The following is a 25,765-nucleotide window of genomic DNA, read 5'->3' on the forward strand; positions in this document are numbered from 1 at the left end:
ATTGTTCCCATCCCCCACTCTCCTGGGGAGCAGATGGCCACCCTAGCTGCCTAGATTTGCTAAATTGGATCCTTAAATCCCATAATCCTTGAGGAAAGGCAGATGAAGGGAAGCAGAAAGGGCAAAAGCCTGAATTCTAGTCTTGCCCTCCTGGGGAGGACCTAGACTTGTAAAATAGGACTTGGGGGGGGGGGGGGGAGGGAAGGGTGCAAATAAGATGGCCCCCTCATTGTCATGCAGCCCACAAACTGACCCAGTCTCCGTGCTTTGTTTCACTCCTGGAGCTTGTTCCCTTCCCCTTAAAACCCCACCTCCTCCCATTTTTTTTGTTTGTTCCTCTATTAACAGCACCTGCTCCCCCCAGAGGCCCCTAGCAATTTAAATATCAGATGGACAACTAGCATTAACTCTTTATTTGAAAATAAGAAATTATGTAAAAAAGATTTAAAAAAAGGGGTTGGGGAAAATAAAAACTAACTCCTGGGCTTATATTTTATTCCAGATGTCAAAATGGAAAAAGAAATATTGCAGAACGGAAATAAAATGCTGTTTCTGTTCTCAGTTCTTCCTAATTGTAGGAGCAAGGTCATGAACTGAACAGAAAAGTTTGATATTCAAGAGATTAGAGAAGTTGGAAAAGAGGTTTTGGGAATTTTAAGATTGGGAAGTGAAGAAAGGTTACAAAGCGTCTTGGGGATGCTACGAAGCCTCAGTCAGAGTCAGCAACTTCACTTTTCACCAAAAGTCTTTTGCCTTGACAGGGGGTAGAATCTCCTCTCTTGGACTTCAATTGACTGCAGGAAAAAAGTAGAGAAGTCGGAAAAAAGCTCATTCTGTACTCAACTAGATTGGATAGAGAGGCTAACTCTAAGGGAACATACAAGGTTCAAAACTATATTCCTAAATGCTTGGAAAGGGGGAATGGGATTTATTAGGAAAATATCAATATATTTGCCCTGATTTCCAAGGCATGAATTGTGGTGAGAACCTCCTGCATTGTTGGGACATTCACCTGCGGTGGGGACAGTTCCCTTCAGGGTCTTTCCCACTATGAGCTTCTTTTAGTTCCAAGGCTTCATTCAGCTCTCGAAGTAGCTCGTAGCGGTGTCGACCTCGAATCTAGGAGTTTGTAGAGGGTTAGAAGTGAAGATGATATTAGAATACTTTAAACTCTATTCTAGGCACAAAAAGGTAGATTTTGTAACCATCATGTTCCCGTTCCACTTGGTAAAAAGAATGCTAAAAATGAGCTAAAAACGCTCAAGTTCCAGCCGTGGACAAAAATGCCTTTTAGAATGGGTAATATTTCTCTTCTTTGAATAGAAAGTTACATACTTCTGATTAGGAAAAAAAAGTGGTTTATATAGAAAAATACTTCCACAAATTATCAGTTTGGTTTTTGATTTTTTTTTTTTGTTTCGAGCCACTCCAGGGCTCTCTTCCCCAACAAATTTGGTAAGGCAAAGATCATGGTTGAGGAAATGGAGCTGAATGTGCTAAGTCAAGTTGTAGAAGTTTACAGAATCAGGATGAATTAACAAAAAAATCTTGCAAGTCTTTGTAACCTGTAGCTTAGACTTGAAGATGATTAAGAATTAATGAGAGGCATTCCCTTCTCTCCCAAAAAGCTATTTGTTAGAGAAACAGCTTAAATTCCCTTCACATTGAATGCTGCCAGCTAAACCTTTTATTTCCTGATGTTCTGTCACTTTCATTGACTGGTATCTCTAGTTGCAGTTTCACCTTATGGTGAAAGAAATAGCCTCCAAAAATGCATTTACATGAGATGACTATCTATAAAGTGCTATATTTTATGAAAAAGGGAAAAGCATGGATAGTATTGTAGCAAGGTTAGAGTTACAAGCACCACCTGGTGGCCCTATGTTCTAACTGCAGGCAATATACAGAGAGGAAAGAGGAAAAACCAATCTCAGTGCTGGCTTTATAAACAATCTAAAATCTAAGGGTTTACAAAGCTTTCCCCTGGACCCACTCATGTAGAACAACTATTTTAAGGATGAAGATACTGTAGTTCAAAGGAATTAAATGACTTGCCAATTAGTAAGTGTCAGAGCTGGGTTGATCATTCAAATAAGTTTCCTCATTGCAACATTTTTATGCTACATGAACACTTATTGATAGGATTAAGACCAAGAAAGGGGAAAGGGGCCAAGAAACAGAGCTACTCCAAGATTCTCATTTAAGTCCCACCATTCCTGGACAGTAATGACACGGTCCCATTCTAGGTCACCTAATATTCTAATATTCTGACCTGGAAAAGGGAAAAGGGTTCTGCCTAGAAACACATCTAATTTATCATACCTGGAGGGTGAAATATTCTCCATCCATTAACTTCTTTTTAGTCTTGGGAGTGCTGCTAGGAGTTGTAGGCAATGCTGGAAGACATGGAAAAAAGGGGGTAAACAAGTGGACTCCCATTTTATCAGCTTGTTTCCTCAACCCCCAGTCTGTTCCAATGAAATTTCTTCTCTACTCATACCACGTTTATTGCTCTCAGAGGATGGCTGTGGATTGTGACCTCCCTTCTTCCGGAAATTTTCCTCTTCAGTTCGTCGGTCTCTTCCAGGACAGGCACATACACGTACTTCAAAGCTCCGACGTCCAAGAAGCTGACCACTAAGAAAGAGGGGGGTAGAAAAATATTCATGTCAGCCTAATTTTCTTTACTTTTGTCCTCTCTTCTCCCCTCTTTCTATGTCCCTACTCTCAAATAAGGAAACAGACACAGGTCAGAGAAATTGGAGGTGGAATGTGATAGAAAAGTGAAGAGGAAATTTGAGTGGATAAATGTATTGGTGTGGATGGGGAGGAATTCTGGAAAGTTAGGAACTTATAAAAAAAGTTTTATATATATTTTATATAAAAAAATTTTATTTTATGACAAAGTTCAAATATAGGATGTCTCCAAAGTCCCCTAAGGTTTAACACTGCACTAATGAGGGTTTAAGACTGTACTTTAACTTTTAATGCTGCTGAAATGGATATTATCATGAGCTCAAAAGGGAATTAGTAAAAGCTAATTTTTTCCTAATTCAGTTCAATAAACATTAATTAAGCATTTATGTACAAGGTACATGGCAGGCAATGGGGATACAAAGAAAAAACAAGACTCAAGACAGACTCAAGAAACTTACGATTTAATTTTGGGATGGAAACAGATTAGATAGGTATACAACTAACTTGAACACAAGGAATAATTTGAGCAAAGTGCTAAGAAACATTTGTGGAATGAATTATTCCTAACTTAAAGATGATGAGATGATAACTGAGCTGGGTGGGAAGGAGTTAATTTTGAGGGACATATGTCACAGGGAGAATGGAATTGATAGCTGGACTCTAAAGACTGAGAAGATATAGACACAAAAGAAGGAGAAAAAGATATCTGGGATTCTCTGACTGGGAAGAACCTATGGGGTCAGACATCACCTGGAGTCTTCTAGAGTTATGATAGTGAGGATTGGACGCCGGTTCATGCCTCCCATGCAGGAACTGTTGCACATATAGTTGTAATGGACTGTAGTATAATCACACCCAACCTGAAAGTGAGAAGACCCATTATCTGCTCAGTAACTCAACAGGCTGCCATTGCTAAGTGTCCCTCTCCCTGGACACCCCGGGGCCCTCAAACACACCTCTGGGGACTCATAAGGGACGGACACACTCTGTCGCTTGGTGGTGAGATCACTAAGGTATTCGGCCCGTAGGTTTCCTTCCACTCGAATCAGGTGCTGTGGGGGTGCCAAGGCTATATAGGGCAGATGGCAAAAAGTGTTAGGATGAGAGAAGCTGGTTCCTCCTCCACTCCCATGTTGGGGTACTTTTGTTCTCACCATCTTTGTGCTCAGTACATCTTTCATGGTGGGGACAGCGCTTAACCACCTCAGTCATATGTTCTGACTTCTTATAAATAGCCATAGCACGGACTCGGGCACCAGCAGGTGGTGGTGAAGTGACCCACAGCTGGACAGGGCAGGTCTTGGCCAGCTGGCAAAATAGCTTGTTTAGTTCAGGGGAGTACTGTGGAGAAAGCCAGAGTATAGTAGAGTAAAGGTCTTGGTCAGTTCCCATTAAATATTTACTGAGTGATTCCTATCCCTACATGCAAGAATCTAAAACAAGAAAGACAGTCCCTGCCCTCATAGAGTTTGCAGTTTGAAAAGACACAATGTACTACAAGGTGAAGAGTAGCATAAAAGAGATGTGAGAATCCATAGGAATAAAGAACAATCAAAGGATGCCTTCAAGCAAAAGGTGGCATTTAATTAATTAATTTAATTTAATCAGGGATTTTAAAGGTAGAAATGAGAAAGAAAGGATATTCTAGAGAGGGAGAAAAGAATAGATAAAAGTTTTAAGGCAGAAGTAATTAGTATGTATGGGAGAAAGAGCTTTGTCAGAGAGAGTATAAACTATATACATGTAAGAAAATACAAGACTCAAAAGACAAGCTATAACTGCCATAGGAGCAGTTAAGTGGTGTAGTGGATGGAGCATTAGCCCTAGATTTAGGAGAACTTGAATTCAAACTGGGCCGAGACAGTTGACACTTACTAGCTATATGAACTTGGGCAAGTCACGTGACCTTGAGTGCCTTGTCACCAAAAATAAAGACCCCACCCCACCTCCCAAAAACAACCCAAAACAAAGAACCCTATATCACAGAGTGTCTTGAATGAAAAACAAAAAACAAAACTACTAGGATTTTTACGCCATATAGAGACAGAAATTTACTGAAGATTTAATTACCCCTGGCAGTAGTGTGAAATATGAAGGATATAATAGAAGGATTGAGACTGCAGTGAAAAAAATAGTAAAGGAAGCTATCATTACAATAGTTTAGGCCAGATATAATGAAGGTTTAAACAAGTGGTTCTGACAGTCAGGTGAGAGAAAAGGACAGAAATAAATGATATAGTGGAGGTAAGAACAAGATTTATCTAAGTGGGATGAGTATGATATTAGGAGGAAAGGCAAGATTATTAAGTGTCATCATCAATAAGTATTTAGTCAGAATCAGAGCTGAGCCCTGCACCATGGCAGATATAAAAGCAGTAAGCACTGTTCCTGCCCATCACAGGAGGAGCAGGTGAGATGAGAAAAGGGTCCCAATTCGTGAAAGGATTGGTGCTATTGAGAGAGAGAAACAGATCAAAGACATAAGGTGAGTTCACAAAGATTTAACAATCTAAATAAGCAATGCTAAAAAATCATCACCAAATGTCAAAGGGCTAAAAACCTTTAGGGTTCTTCACTATTTCCTCTCCCTCACATCCACCAAAGGGTCCAGTTCTATGGAATCTATGTCTACCAAAAGTCAGGGAAGTAATGAACTGAGAGAACATAAAAGGGCAAAGATCAACCCTATCAGAACTCGTCAAGCTCTGTCTGCTTTTCTCTCACTCCTTTCCTTTCTCTTCTTACCTCCCTCCCCCAATTCCCTACTGACCGTGCAGGTGACAGACTTGGCTGTTCCAGATTGTAGAAATCCAAGTCTGAAACCATAATCTCCAGGATAGTCCTTTTGGGATGGAACAGTAGATGATGTTGGCAGGTTAACTGGGGGCAAAGACACCTGAAATCCAGGATTTTCTTCCTCATTTTCCAGCCAGTTTATACTATCTGGAGAGGCAAACTGTATATCATCTATGTTCTAGGGTTAAATGGAGAGAGAGATCACAAAATGAATCAGAGAAACCCAGATTTACCACCCCCCCCCCCAGCCTGTCCCTCCCTTTGTTGTTCCCTCCATGTACCAAGTTCATACCGACAAATCATCTGGTAAATTGTTCCATTGTCTGAAAAGCAAAAAGAAAGAAATATCTGAAACTTTTTGCCTCGTGGACAGAACAGTTCCTACTGTTTCATCAAATTAACCATCTCTCTAAGATCACACATCTACATAAAGGAAAGGGCTGAAACTTTAGGGTCCCTTCTAACTCAACTCATCTATGATAAGGGAGTCATAGAAAGAACTCAGGGACATTTATTAAAAAGACTCATGATTGATAAGGTAATGTTGGGAATGTCATACTCCACCCCTCACTCACAATTTCCATAGGTCTGAGAAGGTTTCCTGACTCAGTGGGGGCTCCAGATCTGACAGTGATTCCTCCATGGTAGACCTCAAGAAGGCAGTTTTGTGGCTGGTGGAGGATGTCGGGGAAAGGAAGGGAGAGAAAAGTTATTAGTCCAAACCTGTTCTTTTTGTACCCTGTAGTTTTCTGACATTGCAACTTTGAGAAGGTTGGTTGCTGTACCTTCTCCCCCTCCTCCCTTCCTTTCTCTATCATAAGCTAAAGAATGTATTGATACATTCTTTAAAATTCTTTAAAATGTATTGATAAATTCTTTAAAAGGTTAAAGATGTTTGGGTAGAAACAATCAACAGCTTAGAGATTCCTGGACCCTCAATCCCTTCCTTCCTACTCCCCATTTCTTAACTTCCCCATTATCACTGAGGTACTACCATCCTCCCAGTCACTAAGATGTCATCCTCCAACTCTCTTACATTCCATATCTAATCAGTTGTCAAGTACTGTTATTTCCACCTTTGTAACATTCTCTTTACTATTTGTCCCTTCTCTCTTGATACCTTGGTACAATCTTCATCATCTCATAACTATACTACTGCTAAATAACACGATGGTTGGTCTCATCTATTCCCACTTCAATCCACTTTCTACTCAGCTATCAAATTGGTCTTAAAATGCAGGCTTGACCATATTAATTCAATAAACTCCCTATTATGTCAAGGATCAAATATAAAATCCTGTTTGGCCTTTAAAGCCCTTCCTACGTTCCAGTTTTCTTAAACCTTTCTTCTCTACTCCAGGTACTTGACAATCCTGTGACACTGCCTCCTTGTTATTCTCCTAACAGATACTCCCTGGCTGTCCCTCATGCTTGGAATGCTCCTTCATCATATCTGCCTTTTAGTTCACCTGGCTTCCTTCAAACTTCGAATAATGTTCAATTTTCTGTAAGAAACTATTGCCAGTTTTCCTTCAGTCTCAATGTTTTCCCTCTGAGACTACCCCATTTAATATTCATGCTTTCCATACTAGGTATCTACTACATACAAAGTAGACAAAGTCTAAATGAATAAGAGTTCAAACCTATCATCAGGGAGCGTCTATAATGTACTTACTAATAGGAGAAACCACACAGATAATAATAACATACAATAAGTATACCAGGGAGAAGAAAGACAAAGTATTATTATGTGAGATATGAGGAAATTAAACACCATAGCTTTAGAATGCTCAGATTTATTACATATTGATCCATCTGATCTGGAAAACAATTTGAAATTTATTTGTGAAGTGACTAAATTTGACCCAGTCCCAGAAAGGTCCCAAATACATCAAAATATCTACACAAGAGCTTTTTGTGTGTGTGTGGGGGGGTGGGGTTTAGCAACAACAAGCTAGAAACAAAGTAAGTACCCATCAATTGGGCAACAGTTGAACAAACTCTAGCCAATGGATATTACTGTAGCAGATGAACAGATAATCTGAACAATCGTTTCTTATGGCATAATAACACAAGTAATTCAGAGAGACGGGAAGATTTGTACAAATGAATATACAGTAAAGAAGTTAATGAATGATAAAGCATGTTAAGTATTTATAGCAAACACTATGATAAATTTGGATAAAAATCCAATCTGTAACAAAAGTCAACTAAAGCAAAACTCTGAGCTATCCCTAAACAAGTGTATCTAAGATTTTCCTCAAAGTCAAGGTTTCTATTGCTCAGGAAGAGCTAGCTACTTTAATGGACCATGGGAGGTCACTGAGGAGACATTACAATTCATGATTGGCAAGTTTTCAGAATTGGGGAACTCCTAGGACTTGCTAAGGGACAAGTACACTGTCAGCAGGATTTTGGAGCTTTTCGCAAGTTGTAAGAACTTTGTAAGAAGTTTATCAAACGAGGCCTTCAACAGGCTTGTTCAAACCATTTATTCCAAGAAAACAAGAAGCTAACAGAGCTGTTTTTTTTCCAAGCATAATTCTCTAATAGTTTATTGATAGGAGGGAGGGGGGCAGGAGGCCTAATAAAGAAAATTCTTAATACAAATTAATATACTAATAATATATATCTAACCTATAAATCACAGAAATAATATTATCATTTAGTTAATTATAGTAAATCATAACCTACATGACTCATTAACTAAATCAAATTTAATCCTATTCTACTTAACTCAGCACAATGAACTGAATAAAGGCTGATTAAACTGAATTGGGATAGCAAAACTATTTTTATAGTGATAAGTGCTAAGAATATAACTAGCAAAGCAAGACTGTCTCAAATTCACAAGCTCAAATATTCTAATTGGGAAAGTAAAGGAAAGCTAATAAGAGCAGCCAAGGTCCACTTATGCTATTGAGACAACTATGAATGACAAGGAAATCAGCATAGGTCCAGGAGTGCAGAAGCAGTATTAGGCAGGATAGCTGCAGGCTGCAGGCTCTTATAAGAGGTTGGAATTCTTGGTTTTGGGTTCTAAGCCAAAAGGGCCTAGAAGTGAAGTGAAGCCAGAGGTATCCCTCCAACCTCACCCTCAGGACTCTAGAGCAAGAGAGAGAGTATGCAAAGGAGAAAAGTTACTGTGGGAAAAGAGAAGACCAAGGATCAGGGAAGGAAAGAAAGAAAGAAAGAGAAATAATTCCAAACTTTAGCAAAGTTGCAGGATACAAAATAAATCCACAGAAATCATCAGCATTTTAAAATATCACCAACAAAGTCCAACAGCAAGAGATACAAAGAGAAATTCCATTTAAAATAACTGTTGATAGTATAAAATATTTGGGAATCTATCTGCTGAGGGAAAGACAGAACTCTATGAACACAACTACAAAACACTTTCCAAACAGATAAAATCAGATCTAAACAATTAGAAAAATATCAAGTGCTCTTGAATCAACTCCTTTAAAACTTATTGCAACATCTGGTGCTCTCTGTCTGTCTATCTGACTGTTGAGTGGCTGCCTAAATGTTACCACACTGCTAGACACTTAGGTTTTTCTGGCAACACATTCTCTGCCAGTCACTTGTCATTTCTTGTTGCTATCAGGAGATCTGTTTCAAACAACACATATTTCCTAATTTCCTTGGACTAGGAAACCAGATCTCCAATCTTTGTAAAACATTCCCAAGATAAAAGAGTATAATAAAAAGGACAATACTACCTAAACTAGCCTATTTATTTAGTGCTATACCAATCAAACTCCCAAGAAACTATTTTACTAAGACCTAGAAAAAATAACAACAAAATTCACCTGGAAGAATAGAAGGTCAAGAATTTCAAGGGAATTACTGAAAAAAAAAAAAAAAAAAAAAAAAGTGGCCTAGTTTTACCAGACCTAAAACTATATTAGAAAGCAGTGGTCATAAAAACCATTTGGTAATGGCTAAGAAATAGAGTAGCTGATCAGGTTCACAAGACAAAATAATCGATGACTATAGCAATCTAGTGTTTGACAAACACCAAAACCCCAGCTTTTGGGACAAGAATTCACTATTTGACAAAAACTGCTAGGAAAATTGGAAACTAGTATGGCAGAAAGTAGGTATTGACCCATACCCATACACCAAGATAAGGCCGAAATGGGTTCATGATCTAGAAATGAAGAATGAGATGATAAATAAATTAGAACAACATAATTTACCTCTTAGATCTGTGAAAGAGAAAGGAATTTGTGTCCAAAGAAGAACTGGAGCTCATAACTGAACACCAGATACATAATTTTGATTATATTAAATTAAAAAGTTTTTATATAAACAAAATTAATTCAGACAAGATCGAAGGGAAGCGATAAACTGGAAAAACATTCAAGGGTTCTGAGATAAAGGTCTCATTTCTAAAATATATAGAGAATTGACTCAAAATTTATAAGAATTCAAGCCATTCTCCAATTGATAAATGGTCAAAGGATATAAATACTCAATTTTCAGATGAAGAAATTAAAACCATTTCTAATTATATGAGAAGGTACTCTAAATCACAATTGAATAGAGAAATACAAATTAAGAGATACCACTAACTACCTCTCAGATTGGCTAAGATGATAGGAAAAGATAATGACGAATGTTGGAGGGGATGTGGGAAAACTGGGACACTAATACATTGTTGGTGGAACTGTGAACAGATCCAGCCATTCTGGAAAGCAATTTGGAATTATGTCCAAAGAGATCTTAAAGGAGGGAAAGGGATCCACGTGGACAAAAACGTTTGTGCCAGCCCTTTTTGTAGTGGCAAGAAATTGGAAACTGAGTGGATAAATGGCTGAATAAGTTATAGAATATGGATGTTATGGAATATTAATGTTCTATAAGAAACGACCAGAAGGATTATTTCAAAGAAGCCTGGAGAGACTTACATGAACTGATGCTAAGTGAAATGAGTAGAACCAGATCATTAAATACAGCAACATGATTATATGATGATCAATTCTGATGGATATGGTTCTCTTCAAGAAAAACAAAGAAAAATTTTTTTTACAAGCAATAGCATCAGTAACAATAACAAAAATTCAAATATGCTAGAACTACTATTAGAACTACACAAGAACCATCAGCATGTACAATAAAAAACTGAAGGTCCTAGAATACCATATATTAACAATCAAAAAGCCAAAAATATTATGTCCAGCAAAATTAAATATTATATGGAACAAAGAACACAAAAGAAAACCTAAAAGGAAGCAAAAAAAAAAAAAAAAAAAAAGACAGTTCTGGAAGATTTATTGTCATATATTTTGAATTCTTGTGTTTTGCTGTTCATATGACAAAATTTTTTGGTCTTTTTCTATTTTGCATAAAAGTTTTAAATTAATGTTAATCTTTTTTTTTTTTTTTAATAAAGCATTAAAAAGAAAAGAGAGGAGGATGAAGATGATCACAAAGTAAGGTATAAATGAAAAGTGTAAAAGGAAGGACAAGGAATTCTAGAGATGAGTGGCATGATTAATTTTAGGATAAAAGAGCATATGTGTTGCTACTTCCTTTGACAACAGACTAATATGTTACACATAATCAGTAACTGAGTCCTTACAATGTACAACGGATAGGGTGGCACTAGACAGAATAAATGACTTGCCCTTGGGAGCAATTATTAATAAATGCTAAAAGCTAAAATTCAAACCTAATGCTTCTAACTCCAACTCTGACACCAGCTCCCTCTTATTGCACACAATACAATTATGGGCTGGGAAGTTTATAGGAAAGGCAGGGTGGAAGATTATTTAATTTTTTTGAAAACCAATATAATTCTAAAATGTTCTACAAGTGTCAGTATTTTTAAAATTCCTAATCTCAATCTAAGTTTTGATATCTTTTTATCTTAGTGATTGAGATGCTCTGATGAAAAAAGTTCACTACTTGTTTCCCGCTTTATAAGACCTGCCAAAGCTTGTGTTCTGTCATTGCCTTTGAGAAACCAGGGTTATTTAATAATGCTATAGAGAAGTCTCAAAAAGAACGTTTCAGCAGAATTTGATGTCAATACCAAAAATAATTCCTTGTCTGCTAAGAGTCTGATTTTGCCATAGAAATGAGAGCAGGTATGGAGAGATTCAATATTAACCCACCCCTATGACTGGAAAATACTTGGAAGGCTTATCCTACTGCTGATGACATCAGTAGTATATTGTTTGTTGGTAGAGAGTAAGAGAAGGGGAAGGGGAAAAGAGAAACACCATATCTTTATTTTATACCATTATATACTATTTCCCCCTGAAGTTTTTCTCCAGTGCCACCTCCTCAAAAGGTGGAGATGAATATATGGAAGCTAACAAAAGCATAGCAAAAACTCTGGAGATAGTTACAAACTAGAAAGTTTTCATCTACGTGAGTTATATGTATATAATAGCTATAATATATATCAGCCTAGCTAAATTTGGAAATATTCATCATCAAACTGGCCACAGGATGGTAAAGGTCATGCCAATTTTTTTTTAAATTTTTTTATTTTATTTTATTTAATAGCCTTTTATTTATAGGTTATATGTATGGGTAATTTTACAACATTGACAACTGCCAAACCTCTTGTTCCAATTTTTCCCCTCTTCCCCACCCCCCTCCCCCAGATGGCAAGATGACCAGTAGATGTTAAATATATTAAAATATAAATTAGATACACAGTAAGTATACAGGTCATGCCAATTCTAAACTCATTGTCAAATACCCTTCTGACAGTTATCTTTGTTGTCAATGTTCACTTTAGAAAAATAATCAATTTGGAGTTGAAAAGCTCTGGATTCAAATCTCAGCCCTTGATACTTTGTGCCATTAGATGGGTCACTCAATTTTCCAGTTTCCTTATCTGTAAAATGAGAGGTTGTGTCAGTTGTGATCTGCTTTAATGCTCATTCACTAGAATGGATGGCTGTTCCATTAAACAGGTTAATTTGCCAATGGCTTTTTTTTTTTTTTTGGCTGTGGTAATTGGGGTTAAGTGACTTGTCCAGAGTCACACAGGCTATATCTTTTACTAAAAAGGAGTTTACAAGTGCAGTGGGGGGGAAAGAAGAAAATTGTCTCACACACACACACACACACACACACACACACACATATATAAATGAAGAATAATGTAGGATTTTTCAGGGAGGTTGGGATACTATTATATAGGAATTACAAGTCAAACAGGGAAGTCAAACTAAGGATCTCTTTAATAGTTGTAAAGAGGACAGACTGGAATGGGGAAGAGACTTGAAGTAGGGAGAGCAATGCTGTTACAACATCTGAGGTGATGAGAGCTTGGGAAGATGCCTTTGGGATTCAGCATAGGAGACTTGAAAGAAATGGTTTTACAAGTAGGAACAGAAGACAGAGGAGAAGTATCCAGGTGAAGATAATGTTCAACCATAAAAACCTACTGAGAGCTTTCAGCATCACTAGGACTGAGAAAAAGCCATTGGACTTAGCAGTTAAAATAATGATGAGTCAGATAGTGAAAAAGTATTGAAAGGCAATTCTGAAAATAAAGATGAACTATGAATTGTATGGAAAAACACTCCAAATCACTAATAAATTCACTCTATGTAACTAATAAATTAAACACCTCAAGCCCATTATATTGACAATGAATAAAAACATTAAAAAGAGGAACCTATTCTTCAAATCTCATGTAAAGCCATGGCTTCTGCAAGTTTTTCCTAATCCTCCTTAATTTTAGTACCTTCTCCAATGTATCCTATTTTTACAAAGTTGTTTGCATGTTAAAATAACTGTATGTACACATATATATTATATTTAACATATACTTGAACATATTTAACATGTATTGGTTTACTTCCCATCTGGGGAGGGGATGGGGAAAGGAGGGGAAAAAGTGGAACAAAAGGTTTTGCATCTGTCAATGCTGAAAAATTATCCATGCATATATCTTGTAAATAAAAAGCTATAATCATAATAATAAAAAAAGGTTGTCATCCTCTTAAATTATTAAGTTCTTAAGAGCAAGAATAGATTTTGGTGGTAGTTTTTTTTTCGGGGGGGGAGAGGAGACAGGGAGCTTTTCTTTGTATTTCCAGCAATTTGAACTACATCACTAAGGTCTTATAGTATTTATATTTTCTACATGTGATCTGGAGCAATGAAGGGGCTAAACCAGTGATTCTCAAACTTTTGTTTTCAGTACATTTACCCTATTGAAAATTATTGAGGATCTCTCCAAAGCGTTTTTGTTTATCTGGATTATATTTATAGACATTTACCATATTGGAAATAAAAACTATTTTTGAATTTATAGATCCTCTAAAAGGGTTTCAGAGATCCCCAGGATTCTTTAGACCATACTTTGAGAACCATTGGGCTAAATCAAAGTTCTTTCTATCAATGATCCTATGATCTAGATGTCACCATTTTTCAATGAGCAACCTAAAACAGAAACTGGCACGTCAGTTTCAGAGAGTCTAGTCCCAAGTGTAGTTAAGAGAAGCAATTCCCACCAATGGAAATCCTGAGTCAGGATGACAACAGATAGTTTAGGAGACTAAATTTGCCGGCACCCATCTGTTTGGGTTTTATTTTTCCCCTAGTAGGAAAAAAATAAATTCTTGTTGGGGGAAAAATAAAACCCATTTTTTTTCTCCCGGTTCTGCTCTGCTCACTTAACTCTCTAAATCAGTTCATCAAAGTCTTCTCAGATTTCTCTGAAAGTAATAATTTAATCAGCCATATACAGATTGATGGGCACCCCTTCAGTTTCCAATTCAAAAAAAGTTGCTATCCATATTTTTATGTGGATGAATCCCTGTTCTCTGTGTTTTGGGATCCCCAAAACACAGAGAACAGGGATTCATCTATATATATATATATATATGTATGTATGTATTTTTTTTTTGGCATGGCTCTCAGCCCCAGGCTCAGCTCCTCTATTCCAAGGCCCGCCCCTTCCATTGATGTACACTTGCTCCTATCCCCAAACCAGGAAGCCCGGAACGTACCACTCAGCTAAAGGGGAAGGGAGGGAAAGGATCCCTCCCCCAAATGCAAAGGTCGAGTCCACTCCAGGCTGAGTTAATCGGAGAGGGGCACGTCCAAGTGTGTGGGAAGACATTTCCGAAAGAAAACATTTCCAAAATGAATCCTTCCCCTTAAAACAAAGCAAAGCAGATGCCGGCTATCCCAACACAGAAAACGCGATGAATATGCCATTATCGTGAGTCGAATCACTGCCTACTGTACATTTTTGTCTGTCCTGCATAAAGCTAACCTGGGTTAACCCAAAACAGGAAATGCAAGACGGGGGTAAGCGGGAGAGAGGAAACACAATCAGGGATGTAGAGACAAGATACCCCGCAGGGCAAGACAAGGATACCAGGGGTTCCCGCAGAAGCGGGTGACTGGGGGCTCGGAATCCAAGAATATTTGGACCTGCTCTCCCCCACTCCCTCGCCAAGGGCGCCATAGTCTATCCCGCTCCCTTCAGTCCCCGCCCAGCCCGTTTCCTGAAGGGAACGATTCTCTAGATTCGCAGGGCATTTCCCCATCTTCGGAAACAAAGCGTGGCCTAAAAGTTGGTCCTTGTTGTTTTCGGCTCCGGACTCACAGGGTGCCGGAAAGTAACCTAAAGAGCTTCTTTCCCCTTCCGGGAGGGGACTGCCTCGGCTCGGCAACGTGGCGGGCTCTCCCTCTCCCTGCCCCGAAATGCAGCCTTCATTAAGCCCAGGCCTTCGACACTCTTAGGCTCCTGCTGATTTAAACGAAAGTGGCTACTCCCGGGTCATTCGGACCGCCTGGCCGCCCATTCGCCAAGCGCGCCAGCCCCCGAGTCCTGGCCCGGACAGGTTAGAACGGGACCCCCTAGACAGCGTGCGCTCCCGCTCCGCAACAGCCATTCTTGGAGGCCCCCTCTTCGGCGCCTCACCTGCTGCAGCCCCTCCTCACCCCCATCCCGACTTCCAATTACTGCAGCCTCCGAATCCCGGGGCCGGCGCTCTAACCACTCCCAGAATCGCCTTTGACTCTGGGATTTAACCAGCACGACTCCTAGCGCCGCCCCTCCCCCCGCCGCGGCGACCTGCTACCTGGAGAGCCCAGGGATCCCGGACCTGCTCTCTGGACCGCGGCTTGAAACTTTGAGTGGTCTAAACTTACCGCCAGCCTATGCACACGCTACTGGAAAACCCCAATCCCAGCAACCCCAGCGAAGTTGTTGGCAAGAAGCCGGACAGGCGCCATAGCGAGTGAGGGCAAGTGGAGGCACCGACGCGGATTATTCATGTGTTGGTCCCGGAGTTGGAAAGGACCCCAGAGACCCGGAGTCCAGTTCAATTGGAAAGGAATTGTCCTTTCTTTTCCAGGTGAGGAAGTAGGCTCGGACGGGTCAAGCGGTCTCTATGGCAATCTATTCGATTTAGACTCCAAGTCCCATGTATTTTATTTTGCGCCTTGAGTTATAATTCTACTTAGAACAACCTTATAATAATAATTAACAATGATCATAGTGAAGAAGGGACCCGGAAACTCCAAAACACCCAGAAGGAGAAAATCTTCTCTGCCTCAGGGAGGGACGCCGCCCGAGGGAAACCAGATAAGCAGCTTCATTCTGTTATCTAGGTGGGGTTGGTTCTGTCCCCAGCTAATAGAATTTCAGCCCATGCAATTCAAGATCTTCTATTCAGTTCAGCTCCACCCACCAGCTGCATCTGGAGGGGCAGCAGGCTTCGCTTGCAGCCAAAGATCTCCTTATAAAAGTGGCAAAAAAAAAAGGCAATTAAAAACTCATTTCTTGAGCAGGACCAGGAGATCATTATATACGTCAACAACAACACTATATGATGACCAGTTCTGATGGACCAGGCCATCCTCAGCAACGAGATCAACCAAATCATTTCCAGTGGAGCAGTAATAAACTGAACCAGCTACGCCCAGAGAAAGAACTCTGGGAGATGACTAAAAACCATTACATTGAATTCCCAACCCCTATATTTATGCCCACCTGCATTTTTGATTTCCTTCACAAGCTAATTGTACAATATTTCAGAGTCTGATTCTTTTTGTACAGCAAAATAACGATTTGGTCATGGATACTTATTGTGTATCTAATTTATATTTTAATGTATTTAACATCTACTGGTCATCCTGCCATCTGGGGGAGGGGGTGGGGGGAAAGAGGGGAAAAATTGGAACAAGAGGTTTGGCAATTGTTAACGCTGTAAAGTTACCCATGCACATATCCTGTAAATAAAAGGCTATTAAATAAAAAAAAAAAGAAAAAAAACTCATTTCTTTGCAGAGGTGCTGACATGCCCTCTATGCCAGGTTTGCTGTGCCAAGGAAACCTCTGCCTGCTGGAATGATATTCTCTTCCAGCGCTACCCTCTCTTTACCCTCACCTATTTCCCTAACGAGACTGTATGCCTCTCTGTCAGGATTTCTAACCTTAACTTCCCAAATCCCTATAATAAACCTCTTAGCAATCTAGGTTTTCAGGTCTGTAAATTCCTTTACAGAGAACCTCTGCGCTGCCGGAAGGGAGTCCCCAAAAGCTTCTACCCTTGCGCTGAATCCCAAGAGGTTGCAGAGGAACTCCATTTGATTCCTTGAGCCCCGAATGTGCCACTAGACCTCACTTAACTCCCTGACCACCAGAAACCCTAATTTCATTTGGGTTCCCCAAATTTAAATGTCACAGTGGAGAGAGCACCAACCCTGAAGTCAGAAGGAGTTTAAATTTGGTCTCAGACCAGACACTTCCTGGTTGTGTAACCCTAGGCAACTCACTTAACCCCAATTGCTCCAGCAAAAAATAAAATAAAATAAAAAGCTTAAAAAAAATGTATGGGAGGCCATCTAGTAATAATAGCATCATAGATTTACAGTTGAATCTTGGAGTTCAACCCCCTCTTTTTTTTAGATAAGGAATGGGGAATTAATTACTTCCTTTTATCAAATTTCATACTAATAGAAGAGAATACAAAGAAAGGCAAAAAAAATTGTGATTCTTTTATAGCACTTGCATTTGGTAGGAAGAAGTCAAGGTTTTGGACATAAATTTGAGGTACCTTCTTCTCTTTAAGAAATAGTGACCAGGAAAGTGGTTTTGATAAGAGTGAACTCTGTATGACCTGAGTGAGCCCTGTAAAATTATGTAAAATCACAAAAAAAATGTCCTCTTTGATTTACAAATCCAAATGGTCTCCAATCCTCTCAGAGTAAGATAAGCTTTCTTGGGGGAAGTCATAACCCCAGGCAAGATTTCACATTTATTTGATACTTCCCTTAGACTCATACATAAAATGGGTCTTCAAAAAATGACTTTTTGCAGATCACTTCTCCCTTGAGAATGATTTGTCCACCTATGAATGCCTATTGATGTTTCTTTAACAATAAAGCTTTTTTTTTTTTTTTTTTTTAACCATAACCTCTGGATTTAAAGCAAATTCTTTGGCTCAGAACTCAGAGTTTTGGAGAGAAGGAACTCCACTCATTCCTGCCTAATCTCTTCATCGGTACCCTCATCCCTCATCAACTTGAGCCTTTTAAAAAAATCTTTCCCATAGACTAGCAGTATTTAGGAGAATAAAAAGATATAATTCTAGTGTAGTACTTCTCTCAGAGGAGAACATCAAGGCCAACCTCTTGGCTCCTCTTCCTACTCCTCTCCAGGACAAAAATAAAAATGTTTTAGAGGAGAGGGGACAAGGTTCTAGAGATAGTTTCCATGCTGTATGTAGCCAAACTGTAAGGCCATGCACATGACTTATGTGGGCAGCACACATATGCTCCATATAGGAGTGGAATATGTTCTTTCCACCAATGGGAGTATTATGCAAACATTCTAGGCTTGAAAACCTGGGTTACAAACTATTTGACAAAGCCAAATACTTTCTTTCCTGGATTTTCAGTAGTTGTGATTTTTGAAGCAGTAAGTGGCTTAATGTATAGAGAGCTAGATCTGGAGTCAAGAAGACCCGAGTTCAACTCTGACCTCTCAGACATTTAACTAGCAATGCGGCCTCAGGGAAGTCATTTAACTTCTGTTTTCCTTAATCCAATGGGGAAGAAAATGGCAAAAGTATCTTTATACTACAGTATCTTTATAACTGATAACTAATAACTTTATAATAGTCAATGTTGTGCCACGGTTCTCTTATTGCCCTGACTCAGTTTCCCTAACTTGTTCTGCCTCAGTTTCCCTAATTGGTTCTGCCTCAGTTTCCTTAATTGTTTTGCTTTAATCCTTTTACTTGCAAGCCCACCCCCCCACCCCACCCCCCTCCGTTCATTAAGACTGGTATAATTCAGAGTTTATAGATTGTCAATGTGTAACCTCAAAAAGGGGGAGTCCAGACTTTCTGTCTCTAGGCACAAACTTTCTTAACTCCCAGTTTGTTAGAATTTATGGTCCTATCCCCCAACCTGTCAGAACCGGATTAATGGTTCCTGCCTGGAGATTCCTTGATCACCAGAGTTTGGCCTCCATCCTCCCCTGCCTTTGTTTAGCTACTGTGTATAAATATGTCATTGAGAACTCACATTCTCCCTTTTAAATAAATTATTAAAAACTCTAATCTCTATCTTCCTCAGTTTCTCCGGCATTATATTAACTGATGTGCTATGGCCTATGAGGTCATGAAGACCTGGAAGGAGATAGGCTTTTTTTTTTTTTTTTTTTTTTTTTTTTTTTTAACCGTGATTGCTCCTCAAATAATGGTGATAGGGTCTTGGGAATAGCAGGGCTCCTCAGATTACTCTACAACCACTATTTGGGGAATAATCACAGTAAAAAGGTCTAGCCTCCTCAACATCAACCAAAGACCAGTTGCTACCAATGGAAAGTTGGCCCAAGAGCATCAGGATAGCAGTATCTCCCTCTCTGTAGAGAATTGGTTCTGCTTCTTGAGATCTTAACCACTGATCTATGAGATCTTAACCACTGCTATCAATGCTACTAGAGTTTTAGAGAGCAAGCCTAGTCACTTCTAGCTCCCTAATGGATTCCCCATCCTTCTGTCTGGTATGAACCTCATTTTTACCCCATTGGACTACAGTCAGACAGCTTAGGGTTTTTGGGCTGCTTCCTGTCTTTTTTTTTTCTCCTAGTAAATTTATTTATTTTTAATACATATTACTTTATGAATAATGTTGAGAGAGAAAAATTAGAGCAAAAGGGAAAAACCATGGGAGAGATAAAAAAAAAAAAGTGAACATAGCATGTGTTGATTTACATTCAGTTTCCTTAATTCTTTTTCTGAATGCAGTTGGCATTTTTCTGTTCACAGTCTATTGAGATTGCTTTGGACCATTGAACCACTGAGAAGCAAGTCTTTCAAAGTTGATCATCATACATTCTTGCTGTTATTGTGTACAATGTATTCCCTAGTGCTGTTTGTTTTACTCAACTTCAGTTCATGAAATCTTTCCAGGCCTCTCCAAAATCAGCTTGTTCATCTTTTTTTAATAGAACAATAATATTCCATTATGTTCATATACCACAATTTATTCAACCATTCCCTGATTGATGGGTGTCTACTTATTTTCCAATTCTTTACCACCACAAAAAGCTGCTATAAATATTTTTTGCACATGTGGGTTCTTTTTCCTTCTCTATGATTTCCTTGGGATACAAACCCAGTAATGGCATTGCTGAGTCAAAGATTATGCACAGTTTTATAGCTGTTTTTGGTGGTATAACTCCACCAATAATACATTTGTCCCACATCTTTTCCAACATTTATTATTGTGTTTTACTGTCATCTTTGCCGATATGAGAGGTGTGAGGTGGTACTTCAGAGTTGTTTTAAAAAAAAATCTACTGAAACAACAGCTTTAGCAAAGTTATAGGATATAAAATAAGCCCATACAAATCATTAGCATTTCTATATATTACTGACAAAGCCCATCAGCAAGAGATAGAAAGAGAAATTCCATTTAAAATTACTGTAGACAAAATAAAATACTTGAGAGTTTACCTGTCAAGACAAACCCAATAACTATATGAACACAATTACAAAACATTTCTCACACAAATAGTCAGAGTGATGAAGTTTAGGTTTTGGGGTCCTGAGAACCAAAACATGATGAGGTCTAGATTTGGAGTTGTCAGGGAACCAAATGATGAGATTACATTCAGGGAACCAAAATGAGATTAGGGTTTCTAGTGGTCAGGGAGTTAAATGATATGGTTTAGTGGCAGGTTTGGGGTTCGGGGAACCAAATGGAGAGATTAGGCTCCCCTGCACCCCCTTGGGATTCAGTGCATGGGTAGGGACTTTTTGGAACCCCACTTCTGGTGGCACAGAGATTCTTCATAAAGGAATTTATGAACCTGAAAAATCTAGACTGATAAAAGAGGTTTATTATAGCATTTGGGAAGTCAGCCTTTACTATGCAAGAATAGAAGGGCTGAATTCCTTAGAGACGAAGTCCCAACAAGGGAGTAAACTATTGGAGGAGTCCTGGCAGAGAAATAAAAGTTTCTAGTAGAGAAACCCATTATAGAGAGGCATAGAGAAATCCTGACAAGCATAAAGTCTTGTTAGGGAAATAGGTGAGTGAGATAATATTAAAACTAGAAAAGAATATTATTAGACCATATATATATAAATATATTAGAGAATATTATTAGACCTTATAATATATAGAATATTATTAGACCTTATAATATATAGAAATATATTAGACCTACAAGCATACATATGATGTGGGTGTGGTCCCTTTAAGATTCCTTTCTTTCTGATTCCCAACCCTTCCTAGTTGACCTTTTGATTCACAGATCCTAGTCCCTTTGAATTCCAATAGAAGATCCAGACCTATCCCAGCCCTACCCAGATCTGAGCTAACTTGAGGATACCCCCACAGTCCCCTCTAGCTAAATCTCCCATTATAAAAGAGCCAAGCTGGGACCCCGTCTTTGCAGAGGTTCCAAACATGCCAGCCTTACGCCTGGCATGCCAGGACTCTCTATCCACTGGAACCCTGTTTCTGGTACCCTTCTTATCTCTACCTTCACCTATTTCCTTTACATACTTTAACCTTACTTTCAAACCCTATAATCTCTTTCATCAATCTAGCTTTTCGGACCTATAAATGCTTTTATAGAGAACTCTTACGCTGCTATTATTATTTAACTCCGTATCCTTGCACCGAATCCAAAGAAGTTGCAGGGGAACTCTATTTGACTCCCTGAACCCCGAATCTGCCACTAGACCTCAAACCCTAATTTCATTTAGGTACCCCATATCTAGACCTCATCACATAGACCCACATAAACTCAGACATATTTATGCATTTTGCATTTATCTATATGTAAATATGCGTCTAAAACAATATGTCTGACATATATGTAGATTTCTCTCTTGATTGAATCTTTAAGTTTAACTTTGTTTAAGATTAAAGATTACTAGCCCTACTTTTTTTTCCCTAGTAAATTCTACTCCTGATCCTTGTTGTAGGTTTCTGTATATCTCTTATTTCCTATCTCTGATTTAGACTACTTTAATTCGGCTGCTTTACTTGGCTTTGTTAATTGTTAAACACCATCCCAAGCTATGGGAGGAGCTTTATCTTCTTTTCCCATCCTTTCCTTCCCTTTTAAAACAATTCCCATTAATCTACATACCTTCTCATTTTGATTAGTCAACATACCCTTTTGTACTTTACTTTATCCTTTATCCCTAGCCCATTAATCTGCATGACATAAATTCCACTGCCATAAATCTATACATTCTTCTGTACCCCACTTTATCTTTCTCTCTCCCCCCTGATTCCCCTCCCCCTTATTTCTTTATAGATTTAGGAGGATGCTATATCCTTCACAATATATATGTAGTATTGCCGATTTAACTCATTCCTGATGTGAGTAGGTTTCCAGAACTATGAGCCTTTCTTCCCCCAATAATGCCTGTGTCTATTCTTCCTTTACACCTCTTTTGTAATGACATAATTATTATTTTTATCTTTTCCTAGACAGTTTTGCTTTTTAGAGTCAGACCATACTCAACTTTGCCCCAGTCTTTCTTTTGAGCTCCCCAATTTCCTGGTGTCAACATATGGCATACATCTGGAGAACTTGAAATTTACTGACCTCTGCCATCTTTCCAGAATCCTCTTTTCTATTTTTCCCTCTTGAATCCTAAACTTATTCTTTATCCTCAATGAAACCTTCTAGCCTTTTCAGTCCTTTCTGTTCCTTCAAGTTCCACGTAAAGCTATAGCCTTATTTTTTTCACCCTTTAGTCTTAATTCTATAAAGTTGGTTGTGCATTGGCTTCTTCCCTTGAATTCCTTGCTATCTTCTTCAATCATGCTATGTTTTGCCAAAAGCCTCCTCTTAGTTACATGGATGGTGACCTTTGTGCGCAGAGGAAAGGCTTTACTACACATTTTTATGTAATCTGACAATTCTTTTCTTTTCTGATGGATGAACCTTCTACAATCAAGATTTTAAACTCTGCTTTATCTCCCTATACCATACCTTTTTCTCAAAAAACTTTTCTTTGATTGAGAAAATAGAGGCCATTATTGGCTGGGATCTTTTTCTCTGTCTCTGTCTTTTCCACAACTTAAAACCTCCCTCAATATTATCTCATTTCAATTCAGCCTGCATCTATTAAGCTCTAGGTACTATGTTAAGCAATGATGAGGGAAAGTCAAACAAGAGGCAATCCCTGCCCTCAAAGGAGTTATGTTTTGTTAGAGGAAATCCAGCGTAATAAAATAATTACAAAGTGATTGGGGGAGAGGGGGAGGGATAAAAACTGGAGGGATCAGGTAAGGTCTCTTGTAGAAAGCATCATTTAAGTTGGGTCTTTTAGGGATTCCAAGAAGTAGAAATGAGAAAACATTCAAGACTTGAGGAGAAAGGAGAGGATGTGACATATAAATATATAAGGTTGGGAAATGGAATACCATGTGTTGGGAAGAGCAAGTAAAGAAGTCAATAAGCATTTATATAGTGCCTACCATGTGCCAGGCAATGTGCTAAGATGCTTTTTATAAATATTACCTTACCGGATACTCAAAACAGCCCTTTGATGTAAGTGCTATTATCCTCATTTTAAAATTGAGAAAACTGAGGAGAGGGAAGGTGAAATGATTTCTCACAAAGGTAGTAAGTGTCTGCAGTTAGATTTGAACTCAGGTCTTCCTGACTCCAGACCTTGCACTCTATGAGCACAACTGCTCACGAGGTAGTAGGCCATTTTGGCTGGAATTTACAAGGGGAAGTAATGTGTAGTCAGCCTAGAAAAATAATTAGGAGCTGGGAAGATGGTGATGTGTTAGGATGTAGAAGAGTCCAACTCCCTGACAAATACCCTTTTGGAGCTTTGAAAATGCAACAAATAGAAAAAAGGAAAGGGTGGACTGACTTTGCCATTCAATCTAGGAAAAATTGTCTGAATGCTGTAGAAACCCTCAGGTTAGAAAAACCATGGCAGGTGGACCGTGCTCTGTGCAAAGTAACTCTGCAGCAAATGGAAGACGTTCCAACACTAACTGGTTTAGGAGGGGGAAGATGTAAATCTCTCAGCAGTGGAAAAGGGAGAAATGTTCTTGACAAAGTCCAGAAAGAAGGTAGCCCCAAGCCTTATGGAAAGAAAAATCCCCAAGCTAGATCTAATGACCCTAAACTCTTCTGTGTGGGAAAAAAATTGCTAAGAAGAGTTGAATAAGGGATCAGCCTGGAACTCCTGTGGCAAGAGGAACCAGGTAAACAGGCTCCAACCCAGACATTGAGCCATGGATATATTTGAGCAACAAAATTACAAAAAGTACTTTAAAGAAATGTCACAGCCTGAGAGATGATACCCAAAGGGGAAAAACTGAAAATTTACACCTACACACCTGAAAAAAGAAAGTGATGATGGAAACAGCAGAGCTAAGTGGCGAAAACCCAAAAGTTAAAAACTTCAGGTGAACTTCAGTTAGTATTGAGAACTGACTGGAAAAACTTTCTGCTTTGAGCTGATTGGAGATGGAGAAGGTTTATAAAGTTTCCTGAGCTTATTTATCTGGCTCTTTAGCCCCATCTGCAGGTTGAGAGCTGAAAAAAGATATGACTGCAAACTACTCTGGAAGCTATTTTGATGGGAAGAGAGCTGTGTAGCTTCTAGTAGCTGGTTGGAGAAAGCAGAATCCTATTCTATCAAGAGCTAACTAAGCTTGTTTGTACTGCTCTTTAGCACCTTTCCCAGTTTATGAAAGGGAAATTCCTCAGATCGAGGAGTGCTCATCTGGGATTTGAAATTTACAGCCTTATAGGAACTGCTTGTCACTGAAATAGTTTGGTAGTACTTTAGCTCATAGCTAAAGGAGCAGACCTAAAAAACTGTAGACCCAAGCTTCAGGGCTGTTTTACTGAAAGAGTATCATGTTTATTGATAGTTTGCCATTTTCAGTTATGTCTAACTCTTCTTGGCAGAGATACTAAAATGTTTTGCCTTTTTTTTTTTCTTCAGCTTGTTTTACAGCTTTTACAGTTTAAACTGAGCCAAACAGGTTTAAGTGACTTGTCCTGGGTTGCACAACTAATAACTGTCTGAAGCCATATTAGAACTTGGGAATATGAGTTTTCCTGACTCTAGATCCAGCACTCTGTTCTCTGTACTCACTACCTAGCTGCTCTATAGCAATATAATGCTATTACTTTACTGAAAGAGCTAAACATTTCTCCAGCAATCTGTGACTAGCAGAAAAGTAATTTTGTCTAGTAGCAAAGTATAATGGACCAGAAGATGAGCATCCATGCGTGATGTCTACTATTTTCTAGAGAGATCCAGGACATCAAGGCCTGTAGTCCAGAGTACTGAGTTGTCCCAGGTAAATAGGTTTCCTTACTGATATACTTTGTTGTAAGTTTTTATATAAATTTGGAATCATTTTCTTCCCCAGAGAGAGAGGGTTTATTAGAGGGAGAATATGACCCAGTTTTGTGAAGGAACTATTATATTTTGATTATTCCTGTAAATATTTTGTTTAAGATTTTATGGTGTCATTATAATTGATTTTATATAAACAGGAAGCACAATAATTGTGGGAGCTCCAAAGCTACAGTTATGGGTTGATTACCCCCAAGACCTTGAAAGTGAGTTGTAGCTGCACTGGCTGCCCTATACTCACCTCAACTTAATTGAATAGTTGAGAGTAGGGTGAGCAAGTCAGCACTATCCAAGAAAGAGAAAGAGGGTAATGAGATGGGGGAAATGAAAGTACTATGGCCCATGGTTTTTGAGTATTTTGTGTTTAGTATTTTTTTTTTTTTTATGTGCAGAAAGTAAGTACT

General features: G+C 38.7%; 1 protein-coding gene across 4 annotated transcripts; it reads right to left on the minus strand.

Annotated features, from left to right (window-relative positions):
* Positions 1–398: 398 nt before the first annotated feature.
* On the minus strand, positions 399–15,926 carry TP53 (tumor protein p53). 4 transcript variants are annotated; one of them, XM_031965445.1, is made up of 11 exons: positions 15,634–15,926; positions 6,069–6,164; positions 5,786–5,816; positions 5,468–5,671; positions 3,852–4,038; positions 3,654–3,766; positions 3,448–3,557; positions 2,501–2,637; positions 2,323–2,396; positions 1,013–1,119; positions 399–794 (listed from the first exon to the last, which is right to left on the minus strand). In XM_031965445.1, exons 2-11 carry the CDS (start codon positions 6,134–6,136, stop codon positions 710–712), a joined length of 1,116 nt encoding a protein of 371 aa, XP_031821305.1. In that variant the 5' UTR covers positions 6,137–6,164; positions 15,634–15,926; the 3' UTR covers positions 399–709. The 4 variants fall into 4 exon arrangements, with proteins under 4 accessions (XP_031821305.1, XP_031821304.1, XP_031821303.1 ...); XM_031965444.1 differs by having other exon boundaries at positions 15,564–15,648; XM_031965443.1 differs by lacking the exon at positions 15,634–15,926 and adding an exon at positions 14,481–15,099.
* Positions 15,927–25,765: the final 9,839 nt, after the last annotated feature.

The sequence above is a fragment of the Sarcophilus harrisii genome, chromosome 4, assembly GCF_902635505.1.
Source record: "Sarcophilus harrisii chromosome 4, mSarHar1.11, whole genome shotgun sequence".
Lineage (NCBI taxonomy): Eukaryota > Metazoa > Chordata > Mammalia > Dasyuromorphia > Dasyuridae > Sarcophilus > Sarcophilus harrisii.